This window comes from Electrophorus electricus, chromosome 17 (assembly GCF_013358815.1).
Source record: "Electrophorus electricus isolate fEleEle1 chromosome 17, fEleEle1.pri, whole genome shotgun sequence".
NCBI classification, from domain to species: Eukaryota; Metazoa; Chordata; class Actinopteri; order Gymnotiformes; family Gymnotidae; genus Electrophorus; species Electrophorus electricus.
In genome coordinates this window covers 17,735,043-17,750,276 of record NC_049551.1, presented here as the reverse complement: position 1 = coordinate 17,750,276, position 15,234 = coordinate 17,735,043, and the positions used below count along the sequence as shown (strand labels likewise).

The 15,234-nt window shown below is 44.1% G+C and overlaps 1 protein-coding gene across 5 annotated transcripts in view; it reads left to right on the top strand.

Annotated features, from left to right (window-relative positions):
* Window positions 1-1,300: 1,300 nt before the first annotated feature.
* Window positions 1,301-15,234, top strand: part of LOC113568346 (unconventional myosin-XVIIIb-like) — a 32,649-nt gene continuing 18,715 nt past the window's right edge. For 3 of the 5 annotated variants that reach the window (XM_035535405.1, XM_035535404.1, XM_035535401.1), the window contains exons 1-26: window positions 1,301-1,482; window positions 2,403-2,568; window positions 2,963-3,162; window positions 4,604-4,747; window positions 4,848-5,264; window positions 5,701-5,761; window positions 6,558-6,670; window positions 6,761-6,928; window positions 7,195-7,402; window positions 8,891-9,033; window positions 9,224-9,324; window positions 10,385-10,448; window positions 10,688-10,832; window positions 11,016-11,186; window positions 11,389-11,479; window positions 11,576-11,768; window positions 11,846-11,926; window positions 12,171-12,291; window positions 12,412-12,559; window positions 12,684-12,867; window positions 13,023-13,173; window positions 13,431-13,540; window positions 13,727-13,792; window positions 13,897-14,025; window positions 14,401-14,544; window positions 14,940-15,029. In XM_035535405.1, coding sequence (XP_035391298.1) covers window positions 3,124-3,162; window positions 4,604-4,747; window positions 4,848-5,264; window positions 5,701-5,761; window positions 6,558-6,670; window positions 6,761-6,928; window positions 7,195-7,402; window positions 8,891-9,033; window positions 9,224-9,324; window positions 10,385-10,448; window positions 10,688-10,832; window positions 11,016-11,186; window positions 11,389-11,479; window positions 11,576-11,768; window positions 11,846-11,926; window positions 12,171-12,291; window positions 12,412-12,559; window positions 12,684-12,867; window positions 13,023-13,173; window positions 13,431-13,540; window positions 13,727-13,792; window positions 13,897-14,025; window positions 14,401-14,544; window positions 14,940-15,029 — 3,282 coding nt within the window. In that variant the 5' untranslated portion in view covers window positions 1,301-1,482; window positions 2,403-2,568; window positions 2,963-3,123. The remainder of the gene's footprint in view (window positions 1,483-2,402; window positions 2,569-2,962; window positions 3,163-4,603; window positions 4,748-4,847; window positions 5,265-5,700; window positions 5,762-6,557; window positions 6,671-6,760; window positions 6,929-7,194; window positions 7,403-8,890; window positions 9,034-9,223; window positions 9,325-10,384; window positions 10,449-10,687; window positions 10,833-11,015; window positions 11,187-11,388; window positions 11,480-11,575; window positions 11,769-11,845; window positions 11,927-12,170; window positions 12,292-12,411; window positions 12,560-12,683; window positions 12,868-13,022; window positions 13,174-13,430; window positions 13,541-13,726; window positions 13,793-13,896; window positions 14,026-14,400; window positions 14,545-14,939; window positions 15,030-15,234) is intronic. The other 2 variants (XM_035535402.1, XM_035535403.1) reach the window with 2 other exon arrangements.

The window sequence follows — 15,234 nt, the reverse complement described above, 5'->3', positions numbered from 1 at the left end:
CTGTTCACTGGAGGGGCACTTCTCCATTACAGGAGCACCTAATTGGTAACTTCATCATGTAATCTCACCTGTAGAAGTTCCTTATACATGCTGCAGCCCATGTTCTCCACTGGAAAAGACACTCTTTGGGACTCTGTCAGGTAGGGGTGGTGTAGAGTGCCTTCAAAACAGCACTGTTTTCCATTAGAAGGGCAGCCATAGGGAAGGTCAAGTTTAGATAATTGTAAGGGAACCTTTAAAGAACTACATCGTGTTTTCTCCACTAGAAAGGCACTCATTAAGAAACATTTTCTAATTTTCTTGTTCTAGAGGGCACATCGTCATTTCTTGCATAATTTTTCTTCTTTTTTTCCATATGAAGGGCAGCCAATTGGTCAATTCTTTTCGTCAGTCTAGAGGGCACTTTAGTTAGACTTATTTAACTATGCTTGACAAAATAAAAACGTTTGGGTAAGATATAAATGCTTCTCCATCAGTATATCATATATTCTTAAGTGAAGTCATAAAACGTTCATTTATAAGTGTATTTATGTTATTAATGCATATTAAAATCATTCAGTTATTTATCTGCCCTTTGGTCAAAACCAGGTAATTAATGAAAGAGGCCAATAAAAGTTGGCCAAATGTATCAAGGATTCAGTCAACTGACCTATGTACGATAATGAACCGGGAATGGTAAGACTAGCGTAGACATATATATATTGATCATGGTGTATATAATATGTGTCTATGTAATTATATGTGTGTTTGTGTCAGTATTTTTCCGCTGCATGATTGTTAGACGCTGTTCCTCTTTTTAGATTTGCCTCTTAAATACTTCCTATGAAATGAAGCTGTACTACAGAGAACGCGATACCGTCATGCTGCACGCTCTTCAGCTTGCGTGAAGCTCCTCCCCAGCTGAGTGTGTCTGTCATAGCAGGCAGCGCGCGGCGTCGCGAGGCTTCGCGAGACTTAGCTCGTGCGTTTTTTCTAGCTGCAGCTCGTGGTTTCCAGTGGCGCTGGAATAGTTAGGTCGACGGTCTGAGTTAGTATGTTCTCGACAAAAGCTCCTCGAATATCTGTACACATAAAGCAACACTTCTGACAATGAAATGTAGGGATTCCGAATGAAAGTGACGCAGAATTCACAAAAGAAGCCATGAATACTCACTTTTTTTTTTGCTACATTGTAATCTTTCTCCCAGTTGCCCCATGATCTCTGCCACCGAAGAGAGTTTTCCAAACACGGTAGTATGCCCAGCCATCCTGGATGAAGGATATTTATAGCAAGGTCTTGTGTTAACTCAGCTGCCTTGCTTATCTGTGTGTGTGTGTAAAAGTAAGCGCACTGATGGCTGTCCCTCTATTTCAGACTAGCTCTCCTTCTCAGTAAGCAACAGTGGGACTGTGTGCCTTGCATTTGGCCTCAAAGTTTTCAGAATTTCACATAAACAACTTAATTTGTGCATTTTGTAAGTCTTCAAAAGAAGCCAACGCAAGGTATGTGTCTTGCTCTTCCACTTCAAACCAGATTGGACTAGTTGTTTTTGTTTGTCTTAGTGTAAAATTTTTACAATAGCCAACGAAACTGATTTGTAGCTAGGGCAGGTAATTTTTCATATAGCAATTATTTTAACTGGGGCTAACTTGTAGCTTTTGTCCTGTGCTATGGTTTCAGCTTGACATTGGGCTGGATTCCATGGATGTCAGCCTTAAGTATTGTTCTTGTGTTGACCAGACTAAGTGCTTACAGGCCAGAGGCCATTTACAAGTTCCACAGTGTCAGAGTTATTCTCTGTCTCAGAGCTGACACAAGCTGAAATTGGAGAGCAACACAACAGTCATTTTCCAGCTCTGATCTAATTTGTTTTGTTGTGTACTTTAATATCTGGACCATTTGTCTGTGTTGTTTCAGGATTTGTAGAATTAGAATTAGGCTACTTCCTACCAGTAGAGCAAGTTACCAGTTACTGCTTTGATACTGTGAAAGACTGTAAAATAATTATTTGCTTCTAATAGAAACAAAGTGATAAATAGTATAACATCTTTTAAGTGGTAAGAAGAAAATACTGTAAATATCAGTAAAATTGGTGCGGTAAAGTAATGCAAATTTATAAAATAAAACTCAGACCTTTCATATAAATGGAAGATGCTGTAGGCTCAAAGCAATGTTCTTTCCTGCATGCAATCATCCTGTTTAGACCTCATGAATGAGCCTTATTGCATGCTTGGTTCTGTCACACACAGTGAAATTATCTACAGTCGTAGATGACGTTAATGATGTAGCTGACACTTCAGTGTTCATGTTGAAGTCGATCTTATACCTGAAGCACACAAAGCCACTCAGCCATATCGTTTTCTGGTCATTCAGATGTTCAGTCCATAAGAGAACAAATATATGCTACTGTTCTATTGTCCAGGGACAGAATTTCTACACAAGCAGAATCATCAAGCACTGGGAACATGGCTGCAGCTCCAAGCTGGCTCTTTGGGAAAGCACGTTGTCTTGTTTTCTAAGAAAGGAAGTCCCTTGTCATGCATACCACCACCATCTGAATCCTACCCAGAGGCTTCTACTGCTTTTTGGTGAAGCTACTTCTGTAACACATTGGGTTGCAGTACATATATGATTTATAAAACATTATGGTCTCAGATCCTAGACCACAGCAGTGGGCAACATGTATTCTGGTGATGCAACTTTGTTTTACACAATGTTGCATCACCTGGAATACAAGATAGCTGGGCTAGGGAGAAAAGTACAATACGTGCCTGTTTTCTCTGAAAGCAAAGTTGAATTATTAACAGCGTGGCGAGACCACATATGTTCACAAAGTGATAGTCAGTCTTTTCACCTGCCCCTGAGATTTTTAAAGAAATCATTGAAACTTTGGAGAGAAGAATGTCTGAACCTCTCTTTCAGAATCTGTCTGTGTTTGTTTTCATCCCCACGCCTTCCCTCTCTCTCCCTTTCCATGGCTAGGTCCACAGTGTCACTGTTTGCATTTCATCACTCCCTGCTACCACTGCATCCAACCAGCACATCTGGCAGTCTTGTGTGCGTGTGCGTGCGTGCGCGTGCGTGTGTGTGTGCGTGCGTGTGTGCGTGCGTGTGTCCACACCGCTACCACCCAGTCCACCACCATGGCTCTGTCTTCACGCTTAAAACTCTGGGAGCAAAAGGCAAGTGTAGAACAGCTGAACTCACACCTCCTGCACATCCCGCACACTGCCCTCCAAGTTTTGCATGACCGATAAAAAACCTGTCAAATATTAAAATATGCAGGGAAGGAAAGATATGTCACATTGTGAATTAAAAGAATGTGGATATGAATCTCTGGTTTTTGTCTTAAATATGATAATTTTTAAAAATATAATAATGAACAATTTAATATTAGACTGTAAGGTTTTTTTGTAATTAATTAAGAAATCAGAGACATTTCAGCAGGACTTTATATTAGTACAATAAACCTAAAATCATTTATATTAAAGAAAAAAAACCCCATCTTTAGATCATAAAGTCATGCTTGTTGGAAGGAATGGAGTTCAACACCTGTTCCTTCCTCCTGAAGTGCTGTATCTTATGTTCAATTTTGATAAGTGATATAACTTTCAAAACTCTAGAATAATTTCTACAAGATGACCAATTAAGTCAAAAAATGTGCATAGTCAAGGATAGGCAGGCTTTTTCAATATTTTCTGTCAATATTTTGTTTCTCCTATTGATCCATTTAAGGCAAATTTTGGCACTGGAATACATTAAACTAATGCTGCAAAACAGTTTGCTTACTAGAGAGCTTACCAGAATGACGGAGATGTTTATTAATATATTTCTAAATATAACTTCTCCCTTATAACAGTACTACTGTGATGTGTGTTTGTGTGAATTTATGCTTACATGAACACCTTACCAAAAATTATTCATGAAAAATCTACAAACAACAATAATCTATTAATAATTAATCTGAATTTTTAAAGATGTCCTTTACTAAAACTGTTAAAACCGTGCGGCTACTGCTAGCCTTGATGAATAGGAATTTGCTGCACTCTTGAGGTCGGCATCTGTTCTGTAACGGTATTCCTCTTTTGTGATGTTGTGCTTCCATGTCTGTGGGAGTTGCTCCTTACTCCAACCTTGCATTACGCTGCACTGTTCTGGTCACTTATTCCTTTATTGCATAGAATTGGCCTATAAAGACTAAGTTGTGTAGGTCATTTCTAGGTCACTCCATAGCTACCATGGCAGACTACACTGTACCCACTGACTCCTCTCAGGAGGTAAACTTTAAAAAAATTCTTTGAGGCCTGCACTCAGTCACCTCTTGTATCAAACAATAACACCTTCTCAAAGGTTTGATATCACTGAGAGTGTCATTAATAGAACTCCAAAATGTCCTAGTGGCATCTGATATGTTCACCAGTCTCTGAGGTCAACCAGACTGCCAAACGGTACTTATGAAGGCAGTCAGATTATGGAAAAACATGTTTAAAAATTGCATTGTGCAGCAAACTGCAAGTGTGCTACAGGGTTGATTTTCAAGTGAGTGACTGCACGTCAGACACGTAGGCAGTGCGTTTGTGAGATGTTTTTGACAAGGTCTTCATTACCCTTAACTGCATGCAGATCAAGGAGGAGAAGAAGCCTGGAGCAACCACACAGCCTCCCCCTCCCCTCTCTATGGTACCAGGAGGGTTCCTCAAGCAGCTTGTGAGAGAGACAGAGAAGGAGACGCGTCTGAAGGAGCCGGAGCTCAAGGAGGAGAAGGCGGTGAGAAGTTCGATCTTAACAAGAGCTGTCGTCTTGTGTTTTCTCACAGAGACATTTTCACCAATTTACCCACTCCAAACTGCCCCCACCCCACCCACAGCCAAGTAAACTCAGTGACAACCTGGTTCAGCACTTCCTCCTCCCAGACCAGACCCCACCCATCCTAGAGGCCGAGATGGCCCTTCGATCCGAACAGCTGGTGAACGGGGAGCAGGGCCGCCACTCAGCCCTGTCAGAGAAGAAAACCTCCCCCCTGAGGAGGACACTGGCTCCTGACTCCTCAGCCAGTCCTCTGGAGGTTAACCTGCAGGAACCTGAGCCGGTCCCAGGTGCAGAGAGTGGCCCCGACCTAACTGGGTCTGCAGAGGCGTCAGCGGAGAAAGGGAAGCCAAAAGAGCAACCGACGGCACCGCCGGAAGTGAAAGCAGTTAAGCAAGAGAAGGTCAAAGAAGTGAGACAAGACCCAGAGGGCCAGCAGGCAGAGAATACTGCAGAACAGCAGCCCAGGAAACCCATGGTGCGTTGTGCTGAGATCACACCAAAACAGTGGTGCTGGCGGCAGACCTGGGATCAGTTATACAGCAAATCATTGCAATGAACTGAACAGTTTCATGTCTATCTGATTGAAATTATATGTAAATCTGCAGGAAGGGTTTGGCTAGCAGGATCCATACCATACTGAGATATATATACCCTAAAGAGGTTACACTGAGATATATATACCCTAAAGAGGTTACACTGAGATACATGCACCCTAAAGAGTTTATACTGAGATACATACATGATAAAGTGTTTATACTGAGATATATAAACCCTAAAGAGGTTACACTGATATTTATTGCACCATGAACCAACTGCTCAAACTAGAGCTCTCTTAGAATAGTCTTTGCAGTCCTAACAGAACTTTCTCTCTCTGTCTCGCTCGCTCTCTCTTACTCTCACACACACTGCAGAAGGATGTATGGTATGAAGCTGGAACTGTCTGGTACACTCATAAAAATGGCTTTGTCCTTGGTGAGTCTGTACAGTACACATATTAATATTTTGTTATTCATTCATTTACCATGTTTATAAAATTTTGTACAAGCTGTAGAATCCAGCTACTCTAGCTGTACTGTAACTGAAGTATCTTAGACTTTGGCTAAGTGTTAGTGAGCATTAGCGAATTTTCACTACATTACACCATTATTAATAGTAAGCTCCAGGCTGTATTTATGGCTCTCATTATTATTTTGAGGGGATTTCCCAGAGGTCAGTGGTGTTAAATAGTTAAGTATGACCTTCATAGGGCTTCCCTGTGTTATAGTCGATCTTAATGCAGCCAGCATGTGGGATACACACATGTGACTTGGAACAGAAATGAGGTAGTTCTCAGGAGAGCTTGCTGATCTCCTTGTGCTAATACATCAAGCTTGAGTCACAAAGGTCTTGGGCATTAGCTAATATGTTTCATGAGGCAGGTGTGTTAAATCAGGAATAACACTATGGACCTCTACTTTTAACAGAAGTGTCATGTAACATCACAGGAGTATGTTCACACATACAAGCAAAATACACAAAAAAACAGGGGCTTTACTGGAGATTTGATAAATTCACCCAGGGAATTGACCCATCCCAGACGATCGTTATTTCAGAGAAAGACAAGATGATGTCAGACTGGCCAAAAAATGACATAAACAGAACTCAAAAGATCACATCTTTATGCTGACATGACTGAAGGCAAACGTGCATTTTAAAAATCACCCTGGACACACTGCCTTTGAGTATTAGCATGTGACGCTATCTGAGCAGACTGTCTGATTGGTAACAGCCACCCAGCTGAAGCCAGATGACGGCACCCCTGAGCTTCCGGACGGCAAGGTGAGGGTCCGCCTCCAATCGGATGGTTCCGTCCATGACGTCTCCCAGTACGAGATAGAGAAGGTGAATCTCTTGAATGGTATCTGGGATGGCAAACTTGCACTGCGTCCCTTGAACAGTTCAGAACTAATGTCTGCTGCTTGGTGTCCCCAGGTAAACCCACCTGAGCTGGACCTGTGTGAGGACCTGACTGATTTAGCGAGCGTGAATGAGTCGAGTGTCCTGCACACCCTCATCAGCCGTGCCAAAGCCCACATGACCCTCACTCAAGCTGGGCCCAACCTGCTCACACTCTGGCCCCCTTTAGCACCACCTGGCAAGGTGTCACCACGCCGCCTTCTGCCCACAAATGGGGGCTTTTATTTATATACTTCTCTTTGATATCCATGGCTTTGTCAAAGAAGTGTATAATTATGAACTACTCATCCAACTGATAATCATTACAAAAGCACTGAATTAATACCTTTAGATTTTAGTAACAGATTTTAGAGATTATATTTTGGATTACACTACCTTAATAGGAGACAGAATCAGAATGCAGAAGGCAATGCTTCTCTCTACCAGCCTCTCTCACTCTGCCGTATCAGGGCCTGCGCTCTCGTCGCTGGGATGTCTGGGAAGCACCTGCCCCCTTGCAGGGGCTGGTGCGGAGGGTCTACATGTCTGTGGTGGGACAGCGGCGGGATCAGTGTGTGGTGGCCGTGGGCCGCAGTGGCACGGGGAAGACCACGTCCTGCCAGGCCTTCGCCCGCGAGCTCCTCAAACAAGCTGGCACAGCAGGGGGGAGCCTCAGTTGTGAGTGTACCTCCCACCTCGCACCTCGCACCCTGCAATACAGGTTGTGCTCCTTTACTTTCTGCAGATTAACCCAACTAGGCTGTTGGCACAACAGGCAAAAACCTTGGCACACAGACGCAGAACAGAACAGTCAGGTAGTGTCTGAACATCAGATTGGACCAGTCTGAGGTCCAAAAAGACTAGGCTGGGAAGCTCTAACACAGCTTCCAGGAAGAAAGCCATTCAGCAAAGTGGCTGAAAGGTCCACCCTCCAATTAGGATTCTTGGTGCACTCAAAGCCATTTTGTAACAGGTTTTTTTTTTTTTTTAACAACTTTAAAGCACAACCTGCATTAATTCAGTGGCATCAGTCCAGTCCAGATGCCTCTGGATCCATTTATAACAGAGCTAACTAGTAAAAAGTGGCATGTAATGGGTCTTGGACTGTGTTCCGTGCAGAGAGGGAGCTTTTACATTCTCCTCTGCTATATTTGCATGATGTATGCTGACAAGTTAATACTTTTTCTGCTGCTGTTTGAAAGTTGTTTCAAATTAATTGTGCATTGCACTCCCCCCCCCCTACCCGCACACATTCAGACCAAGCAAATGGCATGTGAAAATGCCTTGATAACACATTTGTAAAATATGACTGTTAGAAGGGTGTAAATATGGGTGGTAATTTATGTAGTGACATTTTGTGAACTGGAAGATATGTTTGTTTGTTTGTTTGTCGTGGCCATGGAAGGTTATTAAGGAATGGAAAGGATTAGTATTGTATTACTGTGTGAAGGGTGTTGGATTATTCAAGGTGCTGGCAGAGGAATTAATTGACATACAACACCATTAACTTCTGTAAAGAAAACAAGGGTTCTCTGGGTCCTCAGGGTCTTTAGCTTCTGGGTTCTGTTCATTGTGTCCAATGTTCATTGTGGTTAGTCAGCCAGATATGACTTAACCAGTTAACTTAACCAAATAGGACTTTGAAACAATCTTCCAGAATTTAGAATGACTTATAAAAATGTTTACACATAAATTAAGCAAATTAAAAATGGAAAATGATTTTTACAAGCAGCATGCTAATTCTTTAAGCTAGCCACCAGGAGAGCCCTTACTAGAGGAAACCTGCTGAGAACACAGCAGTACTGTGCTAGGGCAGATTTAGATGTAGTAATGACGCAGGGTAGAACCTAAATCACTGTTGCATGCAATTTGCAGTTTTGCAAGGAAGTAGAAATGGAAACAGGTTTTTAAATCTACTCCCACAGCCTGTGGACTACACAACACACAGGTCTGTGCTGCCATGCTGTTAGAATGTAGGAATTACAGCTCCAGTTCCTTTCATATTATGACATGTTTCGCCTGACTGAATATGAGCCTCCAGTGTAGTGTTCGCATGGTAGGGGTGGGTGGGCTTTCGTGCACGTTCAGTGTGATATCAGTTCAGTGTTGTGTGTGTGTGTGTGTGTGTGTGTGTGTGTGTGTGTGTGTGTATATGTGGCACCTCAGTGGAGCGGCTCCAGGCTGTGTTCACTGTGTTGCGTTCTTTCGGCTGTGTGAGTTCTCCACACAGTGATGCCTCCTCCCGTTTTGCCATGGTGCTTTCTCTGGACTTCAACCACAAAGGCCTTGCTGCCGCTGGACAACTTCAGGTTCATTACAACAGTATTATCTCTCTCTCTCTCTCTCTCTCTGTCCCTCTCTCTCTCTCTCTCTCTCTCTCTCTCTCTGTCCCTCTCTCTCTCTCTCTCTCTTCCTCTCTTTTTCTTTCTGTCTCTTACCTTTTCATTTGTCCTTCCTCTCTTTGCTCTTCCTTGACATGAATGTTATTCTGCTTGGCAGACTGTGATGTTGGAGAGATGGCGTGTGAGCCGCAGACCGGCTGGAGAGAGCAGCTTCTTGATCTTCTCCCAGATGTTAGCAGGTCTCAGTTTGGAGATGAGGTGAGAGGACACTCTACTGAGGTCAGAGAACATTCTGCTGTACTGGACAAAGCTTAACCTTTGTGCTGAACCGCCATGTATTTGACCACTGGCTTTTAATACAGTATGTCCTGTTCCAGGATCATATAGATGGCAGTATGAGCTGGAACAGGACTAAAGTGGCATCTGTGTTTGCAGAAGCAAAAAGAGTGCTGACCTACATCCTCCTTGCACAAGCTTACGATATCAATTTATTGAAAACATCAGACACAATGTTTGAAAACTACCGTAATGGACTGGTATGACCATAATAGACTGACATGGCTTTGTCCTATATCAATGATTAGGCTCACTGTTTGCCTGTTAAACCAGCCCTGTGACCTACACATGTATTTGAGATGAATAAGGCCAGCGGGCAGTTAAATGTGAGAATTTCATGGAAAGTTGACTCAGGTGATAAACAAATGTATAAGATATTCAGCTGAGAACCGTGATCCCTAACCCTAACCCTGCTCGTTGTGTTGTGTTGTTTTGTGTTCTGTTGTGCATTGACATTGACATTTACAGTTACGGCATTTAGCAGATGCTCTTATCCAGAGAGACTTACAAAAGTGCTTTTCCTTTTGTGCTATTCCTCAAAGAATACATCCTAGTACAGTATAGTAGGTTAGAATTAAACATACCAATGAACTAGAATACTGTAGAATACAGGGATGAATGCTGATACCTAGAAGTACAAAATACATAAGGTCTATCTTAAACAATGCATTTGTTGTGTTGAGTTGTGTTGCGTTGCGTTGTGTTGTGATGTGCTGTGTTGCGCTGTGAATTTGTTGTGTTGTGCATTTGTGTGTTTTGTTGTGCTATGTTGTGTTTTGTTGTGTTGTTTGCTGTGCATTTGTTGTGTTTCTTTGGGTGTTGAGTATGCGTTTAGTGGAACTGGAGGTCAAAGATGGTCGACATTCTGCCCTTCTGAGAACTTCGATCGGAAACAAGAGCCACAACAAGCTTGAAGGACAGACACCAGTCAGAGGTCCCTGTTTAATATTTCTGTGGGCCTGTGGTGTACTTTTCACTCCAGGACGGAGCTCCAGCTGCACCAGCTTCCCGAGAACAACTTGTTTGGCATCACATGCCCCACCAAGGTAAGAGAGGAGAGGACAAATCAAAGAGGAAAAAAGAAAAACTGACTCAGTTCTGCACTTTTTAAAAGTGCTTTATCCAAAAGTAAAAGTCATGAAGGAAAGTGATCAGAATGAGTTAGAATTACGCAACTCTGTTTTTGCTTTTTGATCCTTTTTAAAGGATGTATTTAAATGTAATTAAATGTTTTTAAAGGTGTTGGGTTGAAGCTCATGTAGACGCTGTTTGATTCTGCCTACAGGTAGATGAGAAGCAGAGAGCGACAGTTGACTTTGGAAGGCTTGTGGCTGCCATGAACACACTTGGCATCTCGGCTGAGGAGCAGCGAGCCATTTGGCATGTTCTGGCCGGAATATACCACCTGGGCATAGCAGGGGTGTGCAAAGGTTAGTCTGCTTTTTTTTATTTATGCAATCATTGACTTTAACACTAAAAGTGGCTACTGTTTGTCTTAACATTCAGGAGAAACGATGTCAACCTCAAATGTACTTTTTTTTTTTTTTTAATGTATGGGGGAAAAAACTTAAACATTTTATTTTCTGTCCTACCCTGCTCCTCTGCTGCTCCAGTGGGAAGGAAACAGTTCATGAGTTTTGACAGTGCACAGGTTGCCAGCACTGTTTTGGGCTGTGAGGGAGATGACCTCCATACTGCAGTCTTCAAACATCACCTCAGGCAGTTACTGCAGAGGGCCACAGGGGGCAGTAGAGAGCGAACTTTTGCGGATGAAAAAGAGGAAGGTCGGGTTTATTGATCTCGTGTTCTTAATGTACGCGTGTGGAGATCTCTGTTATTGTTACAGAGGATTAACTGAAATGATCTAAAATATACTCTATTAATCAAAAATGTGAATTAATCCACCTACAGAGTTGCAATATATTGGCTTAGTTCATACAGAGTTTCCTGTGTTACAGTATACTTTTTGACTGTTTTCTGTTTTAGGACCTAAACTCAGTGCAGCTCAGTGTGTGGATGGTATGGCATGTGGTCTCTATGAGGAGTTGTTTACTGCCATTGTGTCTCTTATTAACAGGTGCACACACACTTGCATTTATAGACACACGCACCCACACACGAGCCTCACCTCGACCTGCTGTCTGACGCTGGGCTCTCGATTTCCTGTCCCCAGAGCCCTGCGCTCTGAGCAGCTGATACTGGGCTCCGTGATGGTGGTGGACGCCCCGGGCCTGCGTGTCCCCCGTCATGGCGGCGAAGAGCGGGCCGCTGGCTTCCCTGAACTCTGCCACAACTACCTCCAGGAGCGGCTGCTAGAGCACTGCTTCACACACACCTTCAGCACGACGCTGGACAGATATGCACAGGTAGGCGCCGAAAGTCGGGGGTCATCACCGGGGCTGATAGGGAAAGGGTTGTCAACACGTCTGCCGTCTGTCTGCAGGAGCGTGTGGGGGTGGAGTTCGAGACGCCAGAGCGGAGCCCGAGAGAGGTGGTGTGCGCTATAGACCAGCCAGGCCTCCAGGTAGACTCTGTGTCTCTGCCTCAAACACTTCACCACATTCAGCTTGTACCACGTGGTGTTAAAGCTGTGTTTAAGGCAGTAAGATTGTGTTTGATTTCTGAATCTCTCTCTCTCTGTGCAACTGTGTACTTTTTCTGCTTGTGTGTCTGTGTGTGTGCATTTGTGTGTGTGCGTGTGCGAGTGTGTGCATGCGTGTACGTGTGTGTTCGTGTGTGTGTTTGTGTGTGTGTGTTTGTATGTTCAGCTGCGAGGACCAGAAAGTGATTGTCGTGGTCTCCTCTGGGTTCTGGATGAAGAGATGGTCACTCCAGGTTCTACAGAGACTGTAGTTCTTGAGAGGATATGTCAGTATTTCGGGGACACAGGTATGAGATGGGAACAGGAACGCCTTAATGGAAATACACTCATTAACCACAGTGATCAAAAAAAAGCTTCCCCTATTACCCATCCTGTCTCACAGTCCAATGCTCTCTTGCTAACTTTAGTACGTCAGTGTGAACAGTCTCTTCAGTGTGAGATTGCTCATCTAATGGGGTCTGATCCGGTCCGCTATGACCTGTCCGGCTGGTTTGGTCTGGTGCAAAACAACCCTTCTGCCCTCAACGCCATCTCCATACTGCAGAACTCCTCCAAGTATGAACTCACAGAGCACAGACTGCCAAATGAACATGTGGATTAATAAGGGTTCTATATATATAACATTTAAAAGAGTATTACATGTAGCTGGTAGCTCCATCTCTCTCTCACTGTCACTCAGTGTTGCTGTGAAGGCTCTGTTTTCCCCCCGGGCCTCTGTGCCCACCCTGTGTCGGGCTCTGGGCGGCATGGAGGGGGGCTCCCAGCGTTCCCTGGAGCGCAGCAGCACGGTGAGGAAGACGTTCAGCGGGGGCATGGCAGCTGTACGGAGACACTCACACTGCATCACTGTCAAGCTGCAAGCGGTGAGGACTCCATCTCTATCCAGCTTATCCAGCAATGAACGTGGCCATCTGTGCATCCATTTTAGAAGCTACACTGTTTTTTTTCTTTTGGTCTCTATCTCTCTCTCTCTCTCTCTCTCTCTCTCTCTCTCTCTCTATCTCTATCTTTCTCACAGGATGCTCTGGTGAACCTCATTCGACGTGCTCAGCCTGTCTTCCTGCAGTGTCTCACTGCTAAGACAGATGGTGGCAGCTTTGATGTTCCAGCACTGCGCATCCAGCTGCACTCAACTCACCTGCTACCTGCTCTGCAGCTGTACCGCATAGGTCACACACACACACACACACACACACACACACACACACACACACACACACACTTGCACGCACAAATGCACATACACACAAACACATTTACACACACACTGGAACACACGCACGCACATGCGCACACACAAATACACACTGACATGCAACTACTACAGCATTTATAGATCTATAGTGGCATTTTGAACTACAATCCCCATACTCTTTAGCTCACATGTGGTTTACGTGTACTCTGATTACTGTGCTCTTATTCCTAGGCTACCCGGAGCACATGTCTCTGAGTGATTTCCGCTGCCGTTTCCAGGCCTTGAGTCCTCCTGTGATGAAACGTTATGGCTCAGTCTTCATCACGCCAAATGAGAGAAAGGTCTGAATCTTCACACACACACACACACACCAAAACCAAATACATTCTTCCCTTTGCCACATAGTTACTGTTTTTTCCCCCAGCCTGTGTCCAGAAAACAGACCATTGATTTGTCCTTAATGACGTTAACATTACCAGTACAAAGGGGCACCTGATTCATTGTAGTCAATGATCTCTTCACTTTAGGCTGTGGAGGAGTTATTGAGTGAGCTGGACCTAGACAAGAAGAGCATTGTTTTAGGTGCAGGCAGGGTGAGTACAGCGCCTGTGGGGTGGGGGGTCATACACTGGTATGTGTGTACTCATGGCTGTGGTGTGTGCGCGTGTGTGTGTATGCGTGTGTGTACGTGAGATAGGTGTTTATGAAGCGTGGTGTATTGACCTCGTTGGCCAGGCAGAGGGACGCTCTGGTCAGTGGTTGGCTGGGTCACCTGCAGGCTGCTTGTCTGGGGCACCTCGCCCGTCAGAGGTACCGGCGCCTGAAGGTAAGACTCTTCCCACAAATACAGCAGCACTGAATGCTGGGAATGTGGAGGACCTGTCCTGGAAGGGTATGGGGTTTTAAAAAATAAAAATAGTCAGGTTTAAACAGTAAAGGCAGAGTAGCGTGTAATGACCTACCAAAGCATGGCAACATTAATCCTTTTGTATTTCCGGACTGTGTACTCTTCCTTGAATTGAGCCATCACCCTGATTTGTCCATTACACCAATATTCTCTCTGTTATTCGTTTAGTTATAGTTATACAGTGTTTAGTTATACAGTGTTCTGTGATCAGAGGAGAGGCAATCTCATGCATAGTGATTTGATCGCAAGACTGGGAACAGCCTAAGCAGCTGTTTATGACTGTTCTGGGATCAGGTGCAGCAGATGGCGGTGAGCTGCATCCAGAGAAATGTACGAGTTCTCACCACAGTGGCCACATGGAGCTGGTGGAAGCTACTGTGTAAAGTTCGCCCCCTACTGGATGTCAATATAGTTGACTGCAGGCTCCGGGCCAAAGAGGTACTCAACAGCTACTGGAACTGCACGTGTTCTCTGTCTGTCTGTGCATTTACATTTACAGCATTTGGCAGATGCTCTGGACTTTACAGCAGACAGCATGGAGGGGCTCTTTTAAACTGAGCCCACGACCTTGACCTTGTGGTACTGGCACTACCAGATGAGCTCGCTCTCTCTCTCTCTCTCTCTCTCTCTCTCTCTCTCTCTCTCTCTCTCTATATATATATATATATATATATATATATCCACCTATTTTTGATCCTAAATTGTTGATAAAAGGGTTACATTACAAAAATTGTAATGAAATACATTACAAAAGGGTTACATTACAAAAATTGTAAATCCTAAAAATTGCTGAATGTAACCAAAGTGAACTGAAATGTGTGTGAATCCTTCAGGAGGAAATCAGTTCTCTTAGAAGGCGACTGGAGAAGTCTGAGAAGGAGCGAAATGAACTGAGGCAGACTGCAGACTCCCTGGAGACTAAGGTAGGTGTGTGTGGGTGTGTGTGGGTGTGTGTGTATGTGTGTGGGAGTGTGGGTATGTGTGTGGGTGTATGTGGGTGTGGGTATGTGTGTGGGTGTGTGTGTGTGTGTATGTATGTGGGTGTGTGTGGGTGTGTGTGTGTGGGTATGTGTGTGTGTGTGTGTGTGTGGGTGGGTCTGTGTGTGTGTGTATGTATGTGGGTGTGTG